The 21,209-nt window shown below is 41.4% G+C and overlaps 1 protein-coding gene across 11 annotated transcripts in view; it reads right to left on the bottom strand.

Annotated features, from left to right (window-relative positions):
* Nucleotides 1–3,113: 3,113 nt before the first annotated feature.
* The window catches only part of WDR89 (WD repeat domain 89), a 116,857-nt gene continuing 98,761 nt past the window's right edge, over nt 3,114–21,209 (bottom strand). For 9 of the 11 annotated variants that reach the window (XM_038405832.2, XM_043516976.1, XM_043516975.1 and 6 more), the window contains one exon: nt 17,533–20,190. In XM_038405832.2, the coding sequence (XP_038261760.1) occupies nt 18,993–20,150 (1,158 nt within the window). In that variant the 5' untranslated portion in view covers nt 20,151–20,190 and the 3' untranslated portion in view covers nt 17,533–18,992. Of the gene's footprint in view, nt 3,701–13,914; nt 15,114–17,532; nt 20,191–21,209 lie in introns of those variants that run through there. The other 2 variants (XR_006282225.1, XR_006282226.1) reach the window with 2 other exon arrangements.

Raw genomic sequence — 21,209 nt, 5'->3', positions numbered from 1 at the left:
ATTTATGAGACACATGGATCATCTCAGTAGAATCACAGAAGTAAGTTTTGCACATTCCTCAATCCTAGGAAGTTTATTTTATTTTATTATGATTATGAACCACATGCTGCAAGTATGTGGAACTTTCCTTTACAAAATATTCTGAAGTTTCTGGGTTTTTTTAAACTTTAAAAAATTAAATGTCTATAATTCTGGTCTACAAATTCTGTCTATAAAACTAGTCTATAATTCCCCAGATCCTCTTTGTTCCCCATTTTTTTTCCCTGCTTTTTAGGTCTCTTACTGGGCGTAGCTCATTTTGTGCCTTAGCCTTTCTGAGGGCGGGGGGAAGGATAGCTCAGGGGTTTGAGCATTGGCCTGCTAAACTGAGGGTTGAGAGCTCAATCCTTGAGGGGGCCATTTAGGGATCTGGGGCAAAAATTGGGGATTGGTCCTACTTTGAGCAGGAGGTTGGACTAGATGACCTCCTGTGGTCCCTTCCAACCCCGATATTCTATGATTTTGTAAATACATTGTTGTGCTGTTCTTTTGTACTCTTCCTTAGCAATTTGTCCATGTTTTCACTTTTTGTAGGAGTCCTTTTGATTTTCAGGTCATTAAAGAGCTCCTGATGGAGCCATATTTCTTTAATATTGTCTCCTCGAGAAACCGCCAGCTCTCCTGAACAGAGATTTTCTTCCCCATGGGACCTTACTTACCAGTTCTCCGAGTTGGATAAAGTCTTCTTTTTGGAAGTCCATTGTCCTTATTCTGTTGCTCTCATTTTCCCCTTTCCTTGGTATTATGAAATCTGTCGTCATTTCATGATCACTTTCATCTAAATTGCCTCCCATTTGCTACCAATTGCTCCCTGTTGGTCAGAATCAACTCTAAAATGGCTGTCCCCCTGGTTGCTTCCTCCACTTTCTGGAACAAAAATATGTACTAAGAACTTATTGGAAATGTTGTGGTTTGCTGTGTTACTTTTCCGACAGAAGTCTGGGTGGTTAAAGTCACCCATTACAGCCAGGTCTTGTGTTTTGGATATTTATGTTGTTTGTTCTAGAAATGCCTCATCTACCGCCTCTTCCTGATTTGGTGGTTTATATGGTAGATCCCTATCAGAAAATCACCCCTATTTTTTAGCCCTTTTATCTTTATCCTGAGACTTTGAACTAATCTGCCTCCCACCTCCTGCTGTACCTCGGAACAAGTGCATATATTCTTGATATATAATGCAACAACACCTCCTCGTTTACCCTGCCTGTCTTTCCTGAGCAAGCCCTTTCCCTCTACACCAATATTCCATTTATGAGCCTTATCCCACCAAGTATCTGTGATGCCAGTTAAGTTATAATTTTGTGTATAGACTAATACTTACAGTTCTTACTGTTTATTCCCTATAGTCATTCCATTTATGTACAGACATCTAAGATGCTGAGCAAATTTCGCCACTTATTTCCCTTTTGTTGCTCCTTTGACCCTATTGTAAATGTCTGTGTCTACCCCCACAACATCTAGCCCTCTGTTAAGGTCACCTTCTTTTATGCTCATCTGTGGGCTTTTGTCCCCTGCCCCCTTTGAACCTAGTTTAAAGATCTTCTCATTAGTAGAGTGCGCAAAGGTGCTCTTCCCCTTCTTGGCTGGGTAGACCCCATCTCTTCCCAAAGCTTAGCAAAAACAAGGTTAAGGGGTGACTAGATTACAGTCTGTAAATATCTACATGGGGAATAAATATGTAATAAGGGGCTCTTCAATTTAGCTGAGAAAGGTGTAACAATCCAATGGCTGGAAGTTGAGGCTAGACAAATTCAGACTGGAAATAAGGAGGACATTTTTCACAGTAAGGGTAACTAACCATTAGGACAGTTTACCGAGGGTCATGATGCATTATCCATCACTGACAATTTTGAAATCAAGATTGGACGTTTTTCTAGAAGACCTGCTCAAGGAATTACTTTGGGGAAGTTTTATGGCCTGTGCTATACAGGAGGGCAGACTAGATTATCGCAATTGTCCCTTCTGGCCTTGGAATCTTTGACTCCATGAAGTTGTTGGCAGACAGCTTCAGCAGGCATTTTGCCATCAATCATGTTTGTCATGGGGCAAGTACACCCCATCACCCTGGGGGAGGGGGGCAAGGGCATGTTAGCCCCACGGTTAAAATCAATATGGCTGCCCTCAGCCCCAGGGCTGCGTGGCCCAAGGACCAGCATCAATAGGACTCCCCTTAGCTGCAGGGAAGCGCTGCCCAATGGCCAGATTCAATGAGAGAGGGATTGATGGGCTGCCTCCCAAAGGGAGCAGCGGAGGTAGGGAGCCCATGCCCTCCCTGCTTCACTGGGTCCCAGCCCAGGGCCCTGGTAATGGCAGATGAGTTCGCCACTAAGTCAGCAGGGAATCCACCTGCAGCATGCCGACTGCTGCAGGGACACTGGCTAGTCCTTCCCTGGGCTAGTTCCCACTTCCTGCAGTTGAAGAAGTTGGGGTGTCTTTGGAGTCTCTGGGCTCCTTAGGCAATGACTGCAATCTCCCTGGGGCATCCACAGACACCTGGGTGCCTACCTGGGCCTCAGCATCTCCTGCTTCCATGGTCTGGAATCCCAGCTGCTCCTTGGCTGGAGCTGGCAAGGTGTGTCCTTCCTCCTCAGTGGTCAGCCCAGACTGAGCCAGGCTGCTCCCTTTTATACTGCAGCAGCAATTGGAGCATGCCCAGCAGGGTTGAGGGGGCGTGGCTTCCACTGCTAAGAGTGCAGCCTTAACCCCTTCCGCTCCAGTGCACCCAGTCATATTTAGTAACTACACCCCATCATATTTAGCTGAGAAAGGTGTTAATTAACCCCTCCCCCTCAAGAGGGCACCTGTCTGGTGTCCTTCCTTGTCCTCCTCCCTACCCCGCCTCGAAATCTGCATTGGTGTGTGCCTTACCCTGTCGTTGGAAGACACAGAAATCATACAGCTGTAGGAAGAGGTACCAACCCATGGCCCAGGTTGAGCCAGTGGAGGGGTATGCTATCTGTAATTGGCTGGAAGGGGTTCCCCAGAAAGTAATCAATCAATGTATCTATTTAAACCCTTTAGCAATATTTGTGAAATAACCAGAAAGGACTTTTATGCCATCATTCATGATTTCTCCAGTGTCCTGTTTTATTACAGATACTGGGTACATCCATATAGCACTAGAAAGATACACTGGCTGCATAAAAATATGACACTCAATTTTTACTATTTTAACTTTTAATGGGGTTCACTCACAGCTGAAGCCCCTCCTTGTGGCTGCATCTGGGGAATCAGCCCCTCCTTGTGGCTGCTGGTCTTGTGTCCCCTTCCATTGTTTGTTCGCCCCACAGCCTCTCTCTCTCTGCGACTCGGAGTGCTCGCTCTCTCTTTGCAACTCAGCACTCTGGCTAGGTTACTGTGTAGTTCCCCCCTTTCTGAAGCACCAGAGTCCCTCCAGACCAGCTGTCTTGTTGATGTCTCCCACAATTCTGTGCCACTTCCCAGTGGTTGGTAGGTGATCCAGGGCCCACCTGCTACTCCTGGTTTCAGCCCAGAGACCCTACACTTAGCAGCCAAGGTCTGCACAATCTCTAACCTTGCTGCTCTTTACCTGGGCTGCTTCCCGCTCTGCCTCCCACAGGCCTTTTCCGTTGTTCTGGGTAAACCATTTTCTCAGGGGCAGGATCCCAAGCCTTCTTTCTCTCCTCCTGGGTTGTCAATTCTAAGATTAAAAAATCCATAATGCAAATCAAAGTTAAAAGATTATTGTATGGGCATTGCTTTGTTTAGTTAATTGTAATGAGTCATCCTGATGCATAGGAAGATGACCGAGAGAGAGAAAGAAAGAAATGTTGACTATTTGGAGCAGATGTTGGCAGTGAATTCAAGCAGAAAGTTCATTTGATGAGGGAAAGTTGTCACAATGCCTGGTTTAATGGGGAGTGGAGAATGGTAAAATGTCTCTGCTTCCAAAGTTTTTACTAGTTCAACACAGTGTAGCTTGTGGCTTTGCTATAAAACTGTGAGTGCAATTGAAAAATCATCAATATAAAGACAGGACAACAAAATACAAAGAAAAATAATGTAAATGGCTTTGACCAGCCAAAGAAGAGCAGTCCGAGTATAGAGTATCATCTTCAGGAGCTAATCCAGACCATCTGCCATTGGGGCAGACCTGTATATATTGAGCCCTTAGTTCTCCACCTCATTGGCCTAACTCATACCATGGAAAGAGAGACAGACTTCATTAAAAAGTAAATGAAAGAAAGAAATCCTTCATTTGGAATTCTTTTCTGCCAAAAAACACAGCTCCGGGTGCAGAGAAGCAGCCAGAAGCAAATACACTTAAACCAAAGAAAGTACAAGTAGGAACTGAAGAGAAAGTCAAATGAAAAGAGTCTCGTCCAATTACATCACATGAAGGCAGACTACTAAATACTGACAAATTTTATAAGTGCTTATATACAAATGCTGGATGTCTAAATACTAAGATGAGTCAATTTGTGTGCCTGGTGTTAAGTGAGGATATTGATATAAGAGGCATCACAGAAACTTGGTGGAACAATAATAATCAAAGGGACATGGTAATACTAGGGTACAAAATATTTAGGAATGACAGAGTAGGTCATGCTGGTGAGGGAGTGGCAGTGTATGTGAAAGAAAGGATAGAGTCCAATATAATAAAAATCTTAAATGAATCCAACTGTACCACAGAATCTATATGGATTCCAGGCTTGAATAATAAGAATATAGCAATAGGAATATACTACTGACCACATGACCAGGATGGTGACAGTGCTTGTGAAATTCTTGGGGAAATTAGAGAGGCTACAAAAAACAGAAATAATAATGGTGTATTTCAACTATCCCATTTTGACTGGGTACGTGTCACCTCAGGATACAACACAGAGATAGAATTTCTAGACACCATTAATGACAGCTTTTTGGAGAAGCTAGTCCTGGAACCCGCAAGTGGAGAAGCAATTCTTGATTTCATCCTAAGTGGTACACAGCATCTGGTCCAAGAGGCAAATACAGCTGAATTGCTGAGTAATAGTCACCATAATGTAATTAAAATTTAACATCCTTGTAGGGGGGAAAATGCCAAAGAAACACACCACAGTCACATTTAACTTCAAAAAGCAGAACTTCACAAAAATTAGGAAGCTGATTAAACAGAAATTAAAAGGAACAGTCACAAGATTGAAATGTCTGCAAGCTGCAGAGAAACTATTTAAAAATACCATAATAGAGGCTCAAACTAAATCTATACCCTAAATCAAAACAAACAGTAAGAGGACCAGAAAATTCCTCCATGACTAAACAGAGTAAAAGAGGTGATTAAAAGCTGTGAAGCTAAGCACCTCATATTCACACCCCACACACTACTGTAATAATCTTTGTACAAAATATGCCTTGTGAGGTAGCATTTGAAAACTAATAACTCACTGATCATTAATAGTCTTGAATGATGTATGTACACAATGTATATTAAGGATTATGAATATATACTGGAATTATGATTTAAGTGTGTGTAAACCAGTTATGTTACGCGGAGTTATTAAACAGGGCTGTCTTAGACAAAGGAATGTGTATTTGGTTCTCTGATCAGTTCAATAGGCAGAAAAAGACAGTGAAGGTCGATATTGACATAAAAAGCAGAAACAGGACCATTGAGACACAGCAGGGGGAGGAGATGGCAGGAAACAGAATGATTTGCATTTCAGCAAACACAAGTGGGGGATTAAAGACCGAGGAGCTTCCTTCACCACCAGACTCCATGTTGCCTTCCTCACAGCTTGAATAAACTTTACTTTGAAGGGTAACCCTCAAAAGAATCCATTTCAAAAGTAGGGCATCTAAACCTCAAGTGATAAGCAATTGAATCAACTGATTGTATACAACATTACTGTATCAGAAGAGCGTATCGACTCAGCTCTTTTCTGAAAGCTAATGACAAACTGGTGGTTAATATCATTGTAAAATGTATGTACTAATACTGAGTAAGGAATTATGGATACTCATTGATATTAGGCTGTACAGTTTGCCCAGACTATCTACCTGTCTCCTATGTGACTTAAGCATGGTGGAATCAGAAACCGTGGAAGCTCCATTTACATATAAATCATACAGCGGGATGGGAAGCCCACAAGAATGGAAGAACAGCAAGAAATCACCTGGACTCTTCAGGGAACATGGTTTTGAGGAAATTCAGGACTGGAATTGTGTTGGGGCCATCTGGCTGCTTGTAACCAAAGCCAGAGTGGGGCTGTAGACAGGCTCCTGGGTAGGGTTGCCAACTGTCTAATCACGCAAATCCAAAGACCCTTGCCCCACCTCCCAGCCTGCTCCTTCCCCGAGGCCATGCCCTATCCCACCCCTTCTTCAAGGCACTGTCCCCGCTCACTCTTCCCCTCCCTCCCTCAGTTTCACCAGGCAGGGGCAGGGGGTTGGGGTGCGAGAGGGGGTGTGGGCTCTGGGAGGGAGTTGGGATATGGGCTCTAGGCTGGGGCAGGGGGTTGGAGTGCTGGAGTGGGTGCCAGGTGCAGGCGGGGATATGGAATCAGGCTTGGAGGGAGTTTGGGTGCAGGCTCTGGGCTTGGACAGGGGGTTGGGGTGCAGGAAGGGGTCAGCGCTTACCTTGGGCAGCTCCTAAAAGCGACCAGCACATCCCTGTGGCAGAGGCTCCTAGGTGGTGGGCCAAGGGGTCTCTGCGCACCACTGGCCAGAGGCACTGCCCCCACATCTCCCATTTGGGTGCAGTTCCTGGCCAATGGGAGCTGTGGAGTCAGTGCTCAGGGCAGGGGCAGCACACAGAGACCCCCTGTCCTCCCCCAGGGGCCGCAGGGACGGTGCCGGTCACTTCTGGAAGCCTGCCTTAGCCCTACTGCCGCCCCAGACTGTGAGCACCCAAAATCTCCCGGTTTGTCTGAAGTAGCCTGCGGGAGATAAAGCATGATTCCAGGAGACTCCCAGCGAAACCAGGAGGGTTGGCAACCCTTCTCCTGGGGTCAGAGCTGCTAAACAAGGGCTGTCAAGAATACAGACACTCAGGCTGTGACTTGCATGCTGACTGTGAGCATCCCAGGCTGGGAGCTACAGAAGCAAGGCACCCAGGGTTGTAGGGCAAAGGGTGACAACCCCTCACTGGTCTACCTTGTCCCCTGAACCAGAATAACCACAACAGAGGCAAACTGACATCTTTTAAAAATTGGAAGTCAAATCCTACTGAGGAAAAATAGGAGAATAAACTCTGACAAGTCAAATTTAAAAGTATAATTAGGCAGTCAAAAAAGAATATGAAGAGCAACTAGCAAAAGATACAAAAACAGCAAAAAAAATTTAAAAATACATCAGAAGCAGAAAGGCTGCCAAACCATCAGTGGGGCCACTGGGTGATTGAGTTGCTAAAGGAGCATTCAAGAAAGATGGCCATTGTGGAGAAGCTAAATTAATTCTTTACATCAGTCTTCACACTGAGGACGTGAGGTAGATTCCCACACCTGAGCCATTCTTTTTAGGTGGCAATCTGAGGAACTGTCCCAGATTGAGGTGTCAATAGAGGAGGTCAGTGAAGAAGAGCCATACTATCATCACACAAACCAGAGTGCAAGGTTTTGCATAGCTGATGAATGACCACAGAGTTATGGCTCAGTAACAGCATGCAGGCACTCTGGCTAAATAAATGCTTTAAAAAAAAAATACATGATGGCCTGAGCTTTGAAAAAGATTTTAAGTACAGGAAGACCTCTACCATTCCTTTATTGCCACAATGTTCTTGATACTCCCTTCAGCAATTAGGCTAAATGCATTGTAGAAACATTAACTGTAAGAATTAATTCAAATTATATATAATAGAGTGATCAGTTTAATTCAATATACATGCAGGCAGACTGACAATCTTAAGAGATTCAGTACTCCCTCGTTATTGGTGTATTATCAAAAAGTATTCCCTCATAACAACCATTCTATGCTCATCTAACAAAAGAAAGTTGAATTCAAGCAAATATTTTCCACTGGCATTTCTGATCAATAAACAGTCTGGTAGTTGGTCAATTAGGCCCAAACAGATTTTAGTTACTAAGGGCTTGTCTCCACTTACCGATGGATCGATACTGCAGTGATCAATCCACTGTGGGGGTCTAGTGAAGACCTACCAAATCAACCGCTGATTGCTCTCCCGTCAACTCTGGTATTCCACTGGAATGAGAAGCATAAGGTGGTAAGTTGATGGGAGAGTTTCTCCCATCGGCCCAATGCAGCGTAGACATTGCAATAAGTCAACCTAAGGTACGTCAACGCCAGCTACATTTTTTACGTAGCTGGAGTTGCGTAACTTAGGTCAACTTAACCCCGTAGCATAGACCTGCCCTAAGGCTCATGAGCAATTGAAGAGGTTTATAATGGAAATCTCTTCCCATCTTTAGCTAGAGCATTCAATACTGCAGATATCAAGGGCCTGATTAGCAGCTTTTACATAAGCAATCCTCACGCTCACAGGTAGTCCCAATTAAGTCAATGTACCTTTGACTTCAATAGGACTGTTTTAATGAGAATGTATATTCCCATAAGGTTTGTGAGATCTGGCCTTATAACTGCTAATAGCCTGTTTATATCACTGAATAATCTTATTTTAAAATGACTTTATGGACCTTTCACTGCCATAGGACAGGGGTTTATTGTTCTTTCAGCTAATTAATAAAAGCAGCAATTTAACATGACGTCAGATTTGGCTAGGGCCCTATTTTGAAGTAGAGATCTCTGTTTAACTTGAACAAATCAAATCTCAGACTGTACAGTACTTTTATTTTCAGTGTCCTGTTGGGCAGAGTGTTTCCTAGAGATTCTAAAACATAATTTGTAACAAACACACAGTATGTGACCATAGCAACTGGCCATTTGCAAGCAACTTAGTGACTATCTAAGGTATCATGGTTTCTGATGTGGAAAAATTCCTTGTACCAATAAGGGTTACATAGTCTGATCCCCTCAGGTCACTGCATTCTCAAGAGTACCACGTATCAATCCTCAATTCTCTGGAATTTAGAGCAGGAGAGCACTTCAGTTTGTCAACATCCAAGAATCAAAGAACTCAAGACAAGGCCCTCTCCCCATTCCTACTTTTAAAAACATCCGGTGAGTATTTTAAGCCACTATGATTTTCACAAGAGCCATCCACATGTAACTGCTTCAGACCTCATTTGCTCACATAATTGAGCACATGGTAGTACGATATTTGCAGGTACAACAGATGCGAGTGTGTTTGTATAAGTGTGCCTTGGCTCTGCTTGGCAAAAAAACATCTCCAGAAGTGAAAGTATTGGGGAAAATAATGTACTTTATAGCAAGGGACTATCTCACTCCTCATTCTCTGGAGAATTCATGAGACTGTCATCCCTCAGTCTGACCTTGTTGAGTCCTTCCAGAAGAGTCATCTTCCAATGAATTCTAGAAGCTTTCCTCTCCAGGGCTCATATCCAGCTCCCCTCCATCCCAATTCCAGTCAGGGAACTCTGTTAATGAGGCCCGTCCCCACTCAAGAGGAGTGGGATCCTGAAGGGGAGGACTCAGAAGGAGAAGTTGCTAGAGGGTTCCAAGCTCTGCACAAGGCAAACCACAAAAGACTGTGCTCTGGCCACATCCAGTCAGTAACAACCGCAAAGCATGCCAAAAAGTCAAAAAGCCCCAAAAGAAGAAAAAGTGCAAAACAATCCCGAAGGTACTTGTCCTCTGACTCAGACCCCACCTCCTCTACTGAGAAAGGAGAACTTTCAAGCTCCAAATCTGAGCAGGACTTAGAAAAAATGCAACAATATTTTATTCCCCTGGAGAAGTTTGAGGTCATCTGCAAAAAGATTGTGGTCACCATCCAGATCCAACCTGAGCAGGCTCTTGAGGATAAGCCCCCAAACAAATACCTTTCCTCAAAATCCTCCCCAAAGGCAGCGATTCCTCAGCACTCCTTCTTTGAGGATGTGATCAGGAAGGAACTGGAAAAACCTGATGAGAGGTAAATATATTAACAAGCACAACCATAGATACAAGAAACAAAGAATACTCTTACTGAAGTCCCAAAGGTTGATTCTGCAGTTACCTCCCTGGTTAAGGATATGGTTATTCCTTCAGAAGGGGAATTATTTCCTCTCTGTTAGGTCCTTAGGGAAGTGGAAGCCATCCTCCGAAGGGATTTCAAAGCTTCCTCAGCCACCCTCAGTGTGTCCCTCCCAGCCAACATGCTTTGCAAGAACTATGCTGTACTGGCTGGAGGACTTTAGGGCCCTGAAGGACAGAGACTACCCAGACATCAGCTGCATACTTAAGAAAATTTCCCGGGCAACAGCATTCATGGCTGACACTGTAGTCGATGCAATAAGATTCTCACCTGGGGCTATGGCATCCAGCACAGCAGCCAGGAGGCATATATGATATATGACTCTGCCCCCAGAAGATAGACGCTCATTCCAAGCAAGTCTGTGCTCCTCTAATTCACACGATCTCTCCTCTTTGGATAAAAGCTAGATAAGATAGTGGCAGAAAATGCTGCAAAATTAAAGCAGGCCCTCCTGTCTCCTCAGAGTGGTCCAAGAAGGGAGTATAAGCTCACTTTCTGGCAGACAGTCTCCTTTCACCCATCCTCTTCACAGAAGTACCAGAGAAAAGATACTAGATTCACCAAGGGTAAGTCTTCGAACTGAGGCTTGAGCAGAAAGCCCAGAGGTGGTCCCACAGACCCCAAGAGCCCAGCAAACTATCCCACTGTGTAAGAAAGATGGGAAGTAAGGTAAGAGGCCACTAGCTTAACCAGGAGATCTTCAATGCTCTGAAATGCAAAGAGTCCTACAAAAAGTAGAAACTGTCAAATTACAAATGATGAATATTATCAAACAACACAAGCGTGTAAAGACAAAATTAAACTAACTAGAGATGTTAAGGGTAACAAGAAAATATTATATAAATACATGAAAAGCAAGAGGAAGACCATGGACAGGATAGGGAAGGAAGAAAGACAACAACAGAAATTGTGGAAATAACAGGAAATGGCAGAAATGTTAAAACAACTTTTTTGTTTCAGTTTTCACCAAAAAGTTTACTAGTGATTGGAAGTCTAATATAGTGAATGCCAGTGAAAATGAGGTAGGATCTGAGGCTAAAATTAGGAAAGAACAAGTTACAAATTACTTATACAAGTTAGATGTCTTCAAGTTTTGCCTGATCAAAAACATCCTAGAATACTCAAGGAGCCGACTGAGGAGATATCTGAGCCATTAGCAATTATCTTCAAAACTCATGGAAGAGGGGAAAGATGCCAGAAGACTGCAAAAGGGCAAATATATAGAGCCAATCTATAAAAAGAGAAATAAAGACAACCCAGGGAATTACAGACTAGTCAGCTTAACTTCAGTATGTGGAAAGATAATGAGCAAATAATCAAGCAATCAATTTGCAAACACCTAGAAGATAATAAGGTGATAAGTACAGTTGCGATTTAGTCATGGAGGTCATAGAAGTCACAGAATCCTGATTATCACTACAAAAGTTTTTTTTCCTCCTGCTAATAGCCAACCTTAATTGATTAGTCTTGTTAGAGTTGGTATGGCAACACCCATTTTTTCATGTTATCTGAAATATATAATCTTCCTACTGTATTTTCCACTGCATGCATCTGATGAAGTGGGCTTTAGTCCACAAAAGCTTATGCCCAAATAAATTTGTTAGTCTCTAAGGTGCCACAAGTACTCCTCATTCTTTTTGCTGATACAGACTAACACAGCTACCACTCTGAAACCCGTTCCCAGAGAGTAGTTATCAATGGTTTACAGTTAAACTGGAAGGGCATTTCAAGCAGAGTCCGGCAGGATCTGGTTCTGTTCAGTATTTTCATCAGTGATTTAGATAATGGCATAGAGCAGCAGTTCTCAAATTTTAGCAACCCAAAGACCCCCATTTTGATTTAAATTTTTTCATGGACCCCAAGCCTTCTCCACTCAGCCCCAGATTCCACCCCCACTCCACCTTTCCCCCTAGACCCACCCCTGCCGCTCCTCTTCCTCCCCTCTTTCCATGCTCCCCTCCCCAAGTGTGCCACATCCCTTCTCCTCCTCCTCCTCCATCCCAGTGCCTCCTATACCTCAGGGAACAACTGGAGGTACTAGGAGGGAGTGGGAGGAGTTGATCAGCAGGACCAGCGGCCCTGGACACAATCCCTCCCTTGAGCACGTCCTGTCCCAGCTGCTCCTCCTCCCTCCCAGCACCTCCTGCATGCCTTTGAATAGCTGTTCCCCAGCATGCAGGAGGCACTGGAAGGGAAGGGGAGAAGTTGAGAGAGGGGGAGGAGTTGATCAATGGAGCCCATGGACCCCAGTTTGAGAAACGCTGGCATAGAGAGTAAACTTACGAAGCTTGCAGATGATACCAAGCTGGGAGGGATTGCAAGTGCTTTGGAGGATAGAATTAAAATTCAGAATGATCTGGAGAAATGGTCTGAAGTAAATGGGATGAAATTCATTAAGGACAAATGCAATGTACACCACTTAGGAAGTGAACAATCAACTGCACACATACAAAATTGGGAAATGACTACCTACGAAGGAGTACTGCAGAAGTAGGATCTGGAGGTTATAGTGGATCACAAGCTACATATGAGTCAACAGGGTAACACTGTTGTGCAAAAAAAAAAATCATCATTCTGGTATGCATTAGCAGGAGTGTTGAAAGAAAGACATGAAAAGTATTTCTTCCACTCTATTCCTGATAAGGCCACAAATGCAGTATTGTGTCCAGTTCTGGGTGCCCCATTTCAGGAAAGATGTGGACAACTGGCAAAAGTCCAGAGGACAGCAACAAAAATAATTAAAGGTCTAGAAAACATGACCTATTAGGAAAGATTGAAAAATTTGCGTTTGTTTAGTCTGAAGAAAAGAAGACTGAGGGGGAGGGGGCATCCTAACAGTCTTCAGATACTTAAAAGGTTGTTACAAAAAGGAAAGTGAACAATTGTTCTTGTTAATCTCTAAGGATAAGATAAGACGTAATGGACTGAAATTGCAGCACGGGGGGTTTAGGTTGGACATTAGGAAAAACATCCTAATTGTCATAGTTAAGCACAGGAATAAATTACCTAGGGAGGTTGTGAAATCTCCGTCATTGGGTTTTTAAGAGCAGGTTAGATAAACACCTATCAGGAATGGTCTAGTTGTTACATAGTCTTGCCTTGAGTGCAGGAACTGGAATAGATGACTGCTCAAGATCCCTTCCAGTCCTACACTTCTATGATTCTGTGACAACAAGCAAATATACCTCTGCCCAGACCTGACTGTAGGTGACAAAATTTCCCACTTTTCAGAGGAATGGTCCATGTGGACCACAGACAAGTGGGTAAGTGTTAACTTTAATTTTAGAGGGCTGGCTTATTATAGGCATGCCAATGATCTGACCAGAAGATAATTAGGTTCTTATCCCAAAATTAGGTTACAGAATTACAGAATTTAGAGAGTTCAATACTTCATACGGACCCTCCAGGTGTGCAGCAAGGACATTCGCACTGAGGACAAAGCCAGGCATTTGGGGAACTGTGTTTACCAAAATTCTGGGATACCAATAACCACAAGGTACATAACAAGAACATGGAAGTAACGGTTCAGGCCAAGATAATGGTTTCAAGAATGAGATAATCGGCATTAATATGTTTGGATGTTATTAATATGTAAGAATATGCAAGCCTATAGAATAAGTGTACCCTCAGATTTATGTGGGTGAGGAAATAAGATTTCCCCAAAGTCAAAAAGGGTAACTGGTAGGCCATTTATCTATGACAAAGGTTACATCCACTTATGCTAACTTGTTCTAGCTAATCATACAGGATACAAGCCTATAAGTTCCTTGCATTACAGCCACATATAATGAAGTAACATCTGCTGAAATTACTCAACACAAAAATATAAGCCAAAATAATATAATCGATCAAGCCAACAGAGAAAAACAAATTATATAAAATATATCAGACTAGCCCCGTGGATTACAAGTGAAAGTGTGAATTATGGTAATTCCTGCAAGCCATGGGGCTTCACCCCATCCTTTCTTCATCCAGACTCCTGTATCCAGTGATTCTGCCCAGCACAAACTAATCTGAACTGAGATCTACCAGCTGATGGACAAAGGAGCAATGGAAGGAGTTCCCTTAGAAAAAAGGGTCTCAGGATTCTACTCCACCTATTTGTTGTTCAGAAGTGCACCGGAGAGAGTCAGAGCCATCCTCAACCTGAAAAGACTCAACAAGTGGATGAAGACGACAAAATTCCAGATGGAGATCCTAGCTTTGATGGTATCATCCCTACCCAATGGGGACCTCCTAACTTTAGTGAATCTGGCAGAGGCATATCTTCATATTCACATTTGCCTATACCACTACAAGCTTCGCTTCTGAGGTTTGCTTAACAGCGCAAACCACTACCAGTACAGAACTCTCCCATTTGGTCTCTCGTGAGCCCCCACAGTTTTTACAGAGATGTTAGTGGTAATGATAGCCAGAGTCAGGTTGCAGGGTTACCCTTTCTGGAGGATATCCTGATCAGAGCTCTGACCCAGTCTGCAGTGCACACCACCACAGTTAGGATTCTGGATCTCTTGCAAGTACCCAGCTTTGTAATAAACTTCAAGAAAATTTCCTTGAGTCCCTTGACAAGGATATCTCACATACAAATGGACATAGACACCTCGTTGGCAAAAATCTGTCCATCACTAGAAAGATTCCAGGAGGTGAAGGATCTCACTTTCACACTACGAGAGTGCATGAGGCCAACCATGGCTCAGTGTTTTCACCTTCTGGGCCTCCTAATGTGCACATAAGGATCACTCCATGGGCAATATCACACATCAGATGTCTCCAGGTTTTCCTGCTCCCCTGAGCCCATGAAAGATCAGGTGCTGGTCCCTAATTAGGTGCACGACTACCTAAAATGGTGGAGGATCCCAGGAAACATCCACAACACCCCCCCCCCATATGCCTTCCAGACCTCCAGTTCTCACAAATTGATACCAGGACCCCAAACTGCATAAGAAATTCAGAGTCGCGGGGAGAGGAACCACAGCATCAGTCTCTTAGAGTTGAGAGAGCCCTCTGGAGGTTCCAGAGCCACCTAGAGGAAAATCACATCCTGTTCAGTCAGACAACACAAAATGACGCTCAAATACCATTTGTCCAAAAATCCTTCTTATCTTGAAAATATTAGCAATATTTAATTTAGTTTCACCCAGTGGGAAGTTTTAACTCCAGAAATAGCATATTTTCTCAGTAACTGACAACTGTAAGAAAATCAAAATATTTCAGTAGAATTTTGAAAAAAGAATTATATTTTGAGATTTATATCATACAATAGACAGACTTTCTTTTTTTAAAAGCAGGACTGTAGTGTGTAGTGCAGAGCTAAAGTGAAATATATTCACTTCCACTGCTGCTTTTAATTGCATAATTTTGTCACCACCAGATCTTTCTCAAGTGTTTATGATTACAGTTGAGTAAACCATTGCTTTTACTGTCTTTTTTTGGAACCAGAAAAATAATCAAAATAAGAAGCTAGACTAAAGATAGGGCTTCTGCATAAGCTAAAACAAACAACATCAAGTAATCCAGCCTTAACATTTGACTTGCTTTAAAATAGTTCCAATTCTGATAAGGAACATTTTCTAGATTCTGAAAATATTCTCAAGTTAACTATTGTTCTTAAGCAACGAGGGGTGGGGAAATGACTCTGAACTACTTTACTCTGCTCTTACAGATTGGACTAGCCAATAAACAGAGCACAGATTAGTTGCATTAACATTAACCCCATTCCAAGAACAATTCTGAAAGTATTTGTATCCCTTTTTAAAGTATATTTTGATTTCTTCTGAAATTTGAATTATTGTTATCTTGTAAGAATTACCATTAAAATTCATATTAAGGAATGTAGCAGAAGAAAGATTTAAATGAAGCACAGAATATATTTCTAAAAAACAGTGGATATATTAAGTAAACTGATACTAATCATAATTAGTTTCAAAAAGTGTATGTTAGTAGGGAGCCACTGGAATGGGAAAATGACTGTTGAATGGGAAAACAGATGTTCTGGTCATATTTCTTTAGAAACCTACATTTAGGCACACAGATAGGAAATGATCAGGTAAGAAATTTTCCATTTTAGTAGCAGCAACTATCACAATTCTGTTATGTCTGGACTGCTCCCCTCGATTCTGCTGTGTCCAGAGGCAGTTCAAAGCTGTGACACAGCATGTGCTGGCCGTGCCTCCTCCTCCCACTTGCCACCAGATGAGTCATAGATTCATAGATACTAAGGTCAGAAGGGACCATTCTGATCATCTTGTCCGACCTCCTGCACAGCGCAGGCCACAGAATCTCACCCACTCACTCCTACAAAAAACCTCACCTATGTCTGAGCTATTGAAGTCCTTAAATCATGGTTTAAAGACTTCAAGGAGCAGAGAAGCCTCCCTCAAGTCACCCATGCCCCATGCTACAGAGGAAGGCGAAAAACCTCCAGGGCCTCTCCAATCTGCCCTGGAGGAAAATTCCTTCCCGACCCCAAATATGGCGATCATATTCCAAAGCTGTGTAAAATTCGTAGAAAGATATTAACAACAAATGCCAACTCATGAACTATGTACTGTAAGCAACTGTCTGCATAGTAACCGTCCAAACAAAATGCTGACCTCCTTGGCTAACGAGCCATCCAGGGTGGGTAGAATTGTAGGGGAGACTGCTAGCAGAAAGGAAAGTATTGGGTTAGAAATATTCCATTCTGCAGTCCAGAGTCTCCCATAATTCTATTACATCTGGGAAGTAGCAAGCAATGAAACAGAAGTAGGGAGTGATAAGGAGAAAGTAAAATAGAATGAATTAGAAAAGGAATCTCCTCCCATGAAGGTTGCTTAAAAGGCAATACTATTACTGGGCCACTGCTTGTAGCGCCTTCCTGCTGAAGGTGGTCTCTATGGAAGACAGTGTCTGAAAGAGGTATTAGTTGATGCTCATGTGGCAGTTGGGCTGTAGCCAAAGGCCCGCTCTGAAAGGGAGAGTTGTGTGATTCCACCCCAAGACAGGAGAAAGTGAGAGGCTTGAGAACAGGGTATGTTGAGCCCTGTAACCGTGACACCAACCATTAAAAAAAATGGTTTCCAGTGTACAAAGTAAACAAGATACAGAACAATAATTTTTGATATTAATAGGTGTAACTTGTAATAACAATAGATAAAAACTATTCAGAGAAGCAGGATATTGATGTTGAAAGTGTGCTTTAAAGGAACCTTTAGTGCTAATAAATGCAATGTAATCATACCTTCATCATGACCAAAGGACAAGTATGAAGTGAGCATAAAGCTAAATATCCCCTAGCTATATAAAAATACCAAAACATTGTTTAGTATAAATATCAGAAGGAAACTTGATGCATGTGTATTTGGAGAGGACTCATTTCCAGAGATTTATCCAGGTATGTTTATAACATGTAGTATTAACCATACTTGTGGGATAGCTGAAAATAAATTACCCTTGATGCACAGTGAATTAAACACCATTTTTACTTCAAACTACAGGGTATTTTCAAGTTTAGATGCAGTCTATAAATATCTACAAAGTACTTATGTGTGTATTAAACTTACAATCCTTTTGATTCCATGCTCGGTCTAGTCTGTAAAATACCAATTCTTACATTTGTTTAAGGTTCACTGAAGCATAGTACTTATCTGTTAAATGAAGGGTAATTACCGACTGATACATTTGATATGAATGTTACTACAATCTTAGGGAGGGAAGAATGCGTTAAAGGCAACTTTCAGAGTACTGAGTGAGAGGCACAGAGGTTAAAATGTGCCAGAGGGGCAGAATGAGACAAACAACAACATAGAAGGTACACGGTAATTTTTACACCACCCAACGGCTGTTTGGTGAGATTAGTGAAATCTCATTGCTCTTAGAGAGGTGTCCACAGAGAGTAGTATTTGTGCTGTAAAGAGTCTAGTTACTTACTGTGCATATATTGCAGGGCAGAAGCTAAAGACAGTGAAAAAGAAACTCTCTATAGGCAGGTTATTCCATAACTTCATTCTGAAATTTTTTTGTATCTTCCTATGAGGCATGTGGGATGGCATTCAAAAACAAGTAGTGGACTAGATGGAGCATTGGGGAGATCATATGCATCAATTCCTGTGACCCACTGAGACTGACCTACCTCCTCAATCTTTATAGGTGGTGCTTCCAGGTCAGTATTGAGATACATTGCCAGGATAGTGTGGGGTAGCTTGCAATTTTCATAGACTGGGTGTGTTGATTAGAAAAAATATCTCCAGATACTGTCAATTATAACACTTTTCATAAGCATAAAAAAGGCTACATGTACTTTGGATATAGTAAGTATTACTGTTTTCTAGAACAAACACACTTCTCCATTAAATGTGTTCTGTGAACTACTGTTTATATACTTGTCATTAAATAGTGAGAGAATAGAGCAAAACAATACCCTCTCTCTATTTCATCAATAAGTACTTAGTAAGAAAGTAACACTAAGTCTTTGATTTATTTAGCAATTTCATTCATTAAATTATTGGTAAGGCAAGTAAGAAAAAGATGCCTACAAATCTGAAATCTTTTAAAATATGGCCAAAACATTGAAACATCTGTGAAACACTGTGGGCAGTAATATAAAGTGTACAAGTTGCAGGCGTTTATTCTAATCCAAGATCTCTGTGCCAATATATTTTATTTGATATAATAAATTTGTTATAAAAATATACAATATTTTAAGACATACTTTGTTCAATGAATACAAAGTAAATGTTTACTCTTTTAATAAGTATCAGTTGCTTTTTTTTAAATAGTTATTCACGTGATAAAGTGAGGGTCATTTCTAGGTAAAATTTACATACTAAATTATATTTGCCACATACTGCAAATAAATCACCATCCCAAATACATTGCTCAGAACAGTGAGCTCTGCAAATTTAATAGTCCCATTTTCATAATTTTACTTTTTCTTGCTTTTGAGAGAGGTGCTGTGAACTCTCACTCGCTGCTGAACAGAGGAAGCAATTTTCATAGATGCCTTCTTTACAAGGGACTTTTCCACAGCTCCAGGTTTCCATAACAACAGCTGTGCATCCTCTCCACCAGTCAACAAAGAATCATCTGTCATGTTCCAGTAGAATGAGCGAACTGTAGCAGAGTGCCCTCCATGAAGGGTGCCCACAAGGCTCAGTCCATCAATGCCACAGTTTATTAGGTGAATGTTTCCCATAGCTGTTCCAGCAACAACAAACAATTTGTCTGCCTTTTCATGGTACAAGCCACCTATTAGATAGTTTAAGTTGCTATTTTCAATGAAGACTACTTCTCTGACATCTAGAATCTGCAACAAAGTCATTGGTTCCTCAGTATCTATTTGAGTAAGATCCCACCAACAAAATCCTTCTGTATGCGTCATGCAATATACCTGTTTATAATCTTTCCCAGACCAACCAATAAAACTTACCGATGAATTCGAATTACAAGTTGCAATCAAAGCATCATCTTCATTTTCCTTGTTAATATCAAACACATTAACCAATCCATCAGTTGATCCAGAGACTACCAAATTGGGTTTGATAGGATGGAAACATATTTTAGTGATATCATCATTGTGAGTCTCTGAATAGGTTCCTAAGGGCTCTTTAGCTGTGCATGCATAGTTTGTATTACTTCTTGCATCCCAAAACACCATGAATGTGTCCTCTTCAACTTTTTCTGTCCCAGCACAAACTATAAGATCACTGCAATTAATATCAAAACTGATGAAAACATTTGAAGGATAACCACTGAATAATTGTACAGTTTCCCGAGTAGCTAAGCGAATATCCCAACATTTTATTGTGCCATCACTGCATGCTGAAAACAACATATTCTCACTTGTATGAGCAAATCTGACTCCATTAAGTAACCCAGGATGGCCACTATACTCCCTTAGCAAGTTTAACGTTTCTCTATTATATACTTTAATTGATTTATTGGAACATGAAACAGCAACTATGTGGTTGCTTTCTGCTTGAACAGATTTTGAAACATCTATATCCAGTAAGTAAGTGGGGTCTTCAGTTAGTGCACGTTTTGCTATGCGCAGATTAGCAAACTGTTCTTCAATCTTCTCCATAGTGGTTGTCAGAAAGACTGTACCCAAAGCTGGTAGGAATCTGGAATACATCAAATCCCAAATATATTATTTGAATTAAACAAGTTTCAATTATGAAGAAATTTCAGCTCTTAAAATTCTCTGAAACAGCATCTTTCACAACAGATCTCATGCATAAAAGAAGGTTTAAATTATTTTTACACCACAGTTAGTATCATTTGATATATACAGAAGAGGATAAAGCAGAAGTATGAATACAGCAGCCTGCTCCATCAGGAAACCATTTTGGTAAAATGTGTTTTAAGTAAGTATTTTAACTAAGCCTATAAAATCTTTATTGTTCTCTTTGTGAATCATTTGCAAGTTGTTCTAGCCAAATTTGCTTAATAATACTCATAAGTAGAAAAGCAATGTTCTTGACAAGTGGAAAGACACTCAAGTCAACACCCTAACCTACTGAGCTATATGTAATATTACCTGAAATGCTACTTGGCAGTATGATAGTCAGTTAGGGTCAGATTTGCCTAAGGATGGCAAGATAGGTGCCTTGTGGAGTTAACAGAAAAGCTTAAACATGGTAGATGTTTAACTCCCCAATGGGAGTTAGGCACTTAACCTGCTTGGGTGCTTTTCTAAATCCTATGAGGCACTTATCTGCATTTTTACAGACCTAAATATATTTGTACATCTGGTCGTTAATGCAAAGGGTAGAATAAAAAATTAAATTACACGTACTACAGTACATTTTTGTTTAAGGCAATCCAAGGGAGGATAAATAAGAAGTCATGGGATGAAACTGAGCAACAGAGAACAGCTTTTAGATTGTGGAACTGTCACTGAAGATCAATGGTGAATGTCCTATATCAAATGATTTTTAAAAATAGACTGTATAAAGCACTTAACACACTATAGATAAAAACCTTACATTCAGATGCAATTTCTTCTGTGACATTACTGAACTGTCTTGTAAATGTAAGCTATTTCAGTAAAGTGCACAGGTCCTAAAATGTGCAGATTACTCAAAAAAAAAGTAATTTCCTAACATGAAAAGAATCCTATTGCAAAATATATGAAGTGCCC

The sequence above is a fragment of the Dermochelys coriacea genome, chromosome 6, assembly GCF_009764565.3.
Source record: "Dermochelys coriacea isolate rDerCor1 chromosome 6, rDerCor1.pri.v4, whole genome shotgun sequence".
NCBI lineage: Eukaryota > Metazoa > Chordata > Testudines > Dermochelyidae > Dermochelys > Dermochelys coriacea.
This window is presented reverse-complemented; position numbering and strand designations above follow the sequence as displayed.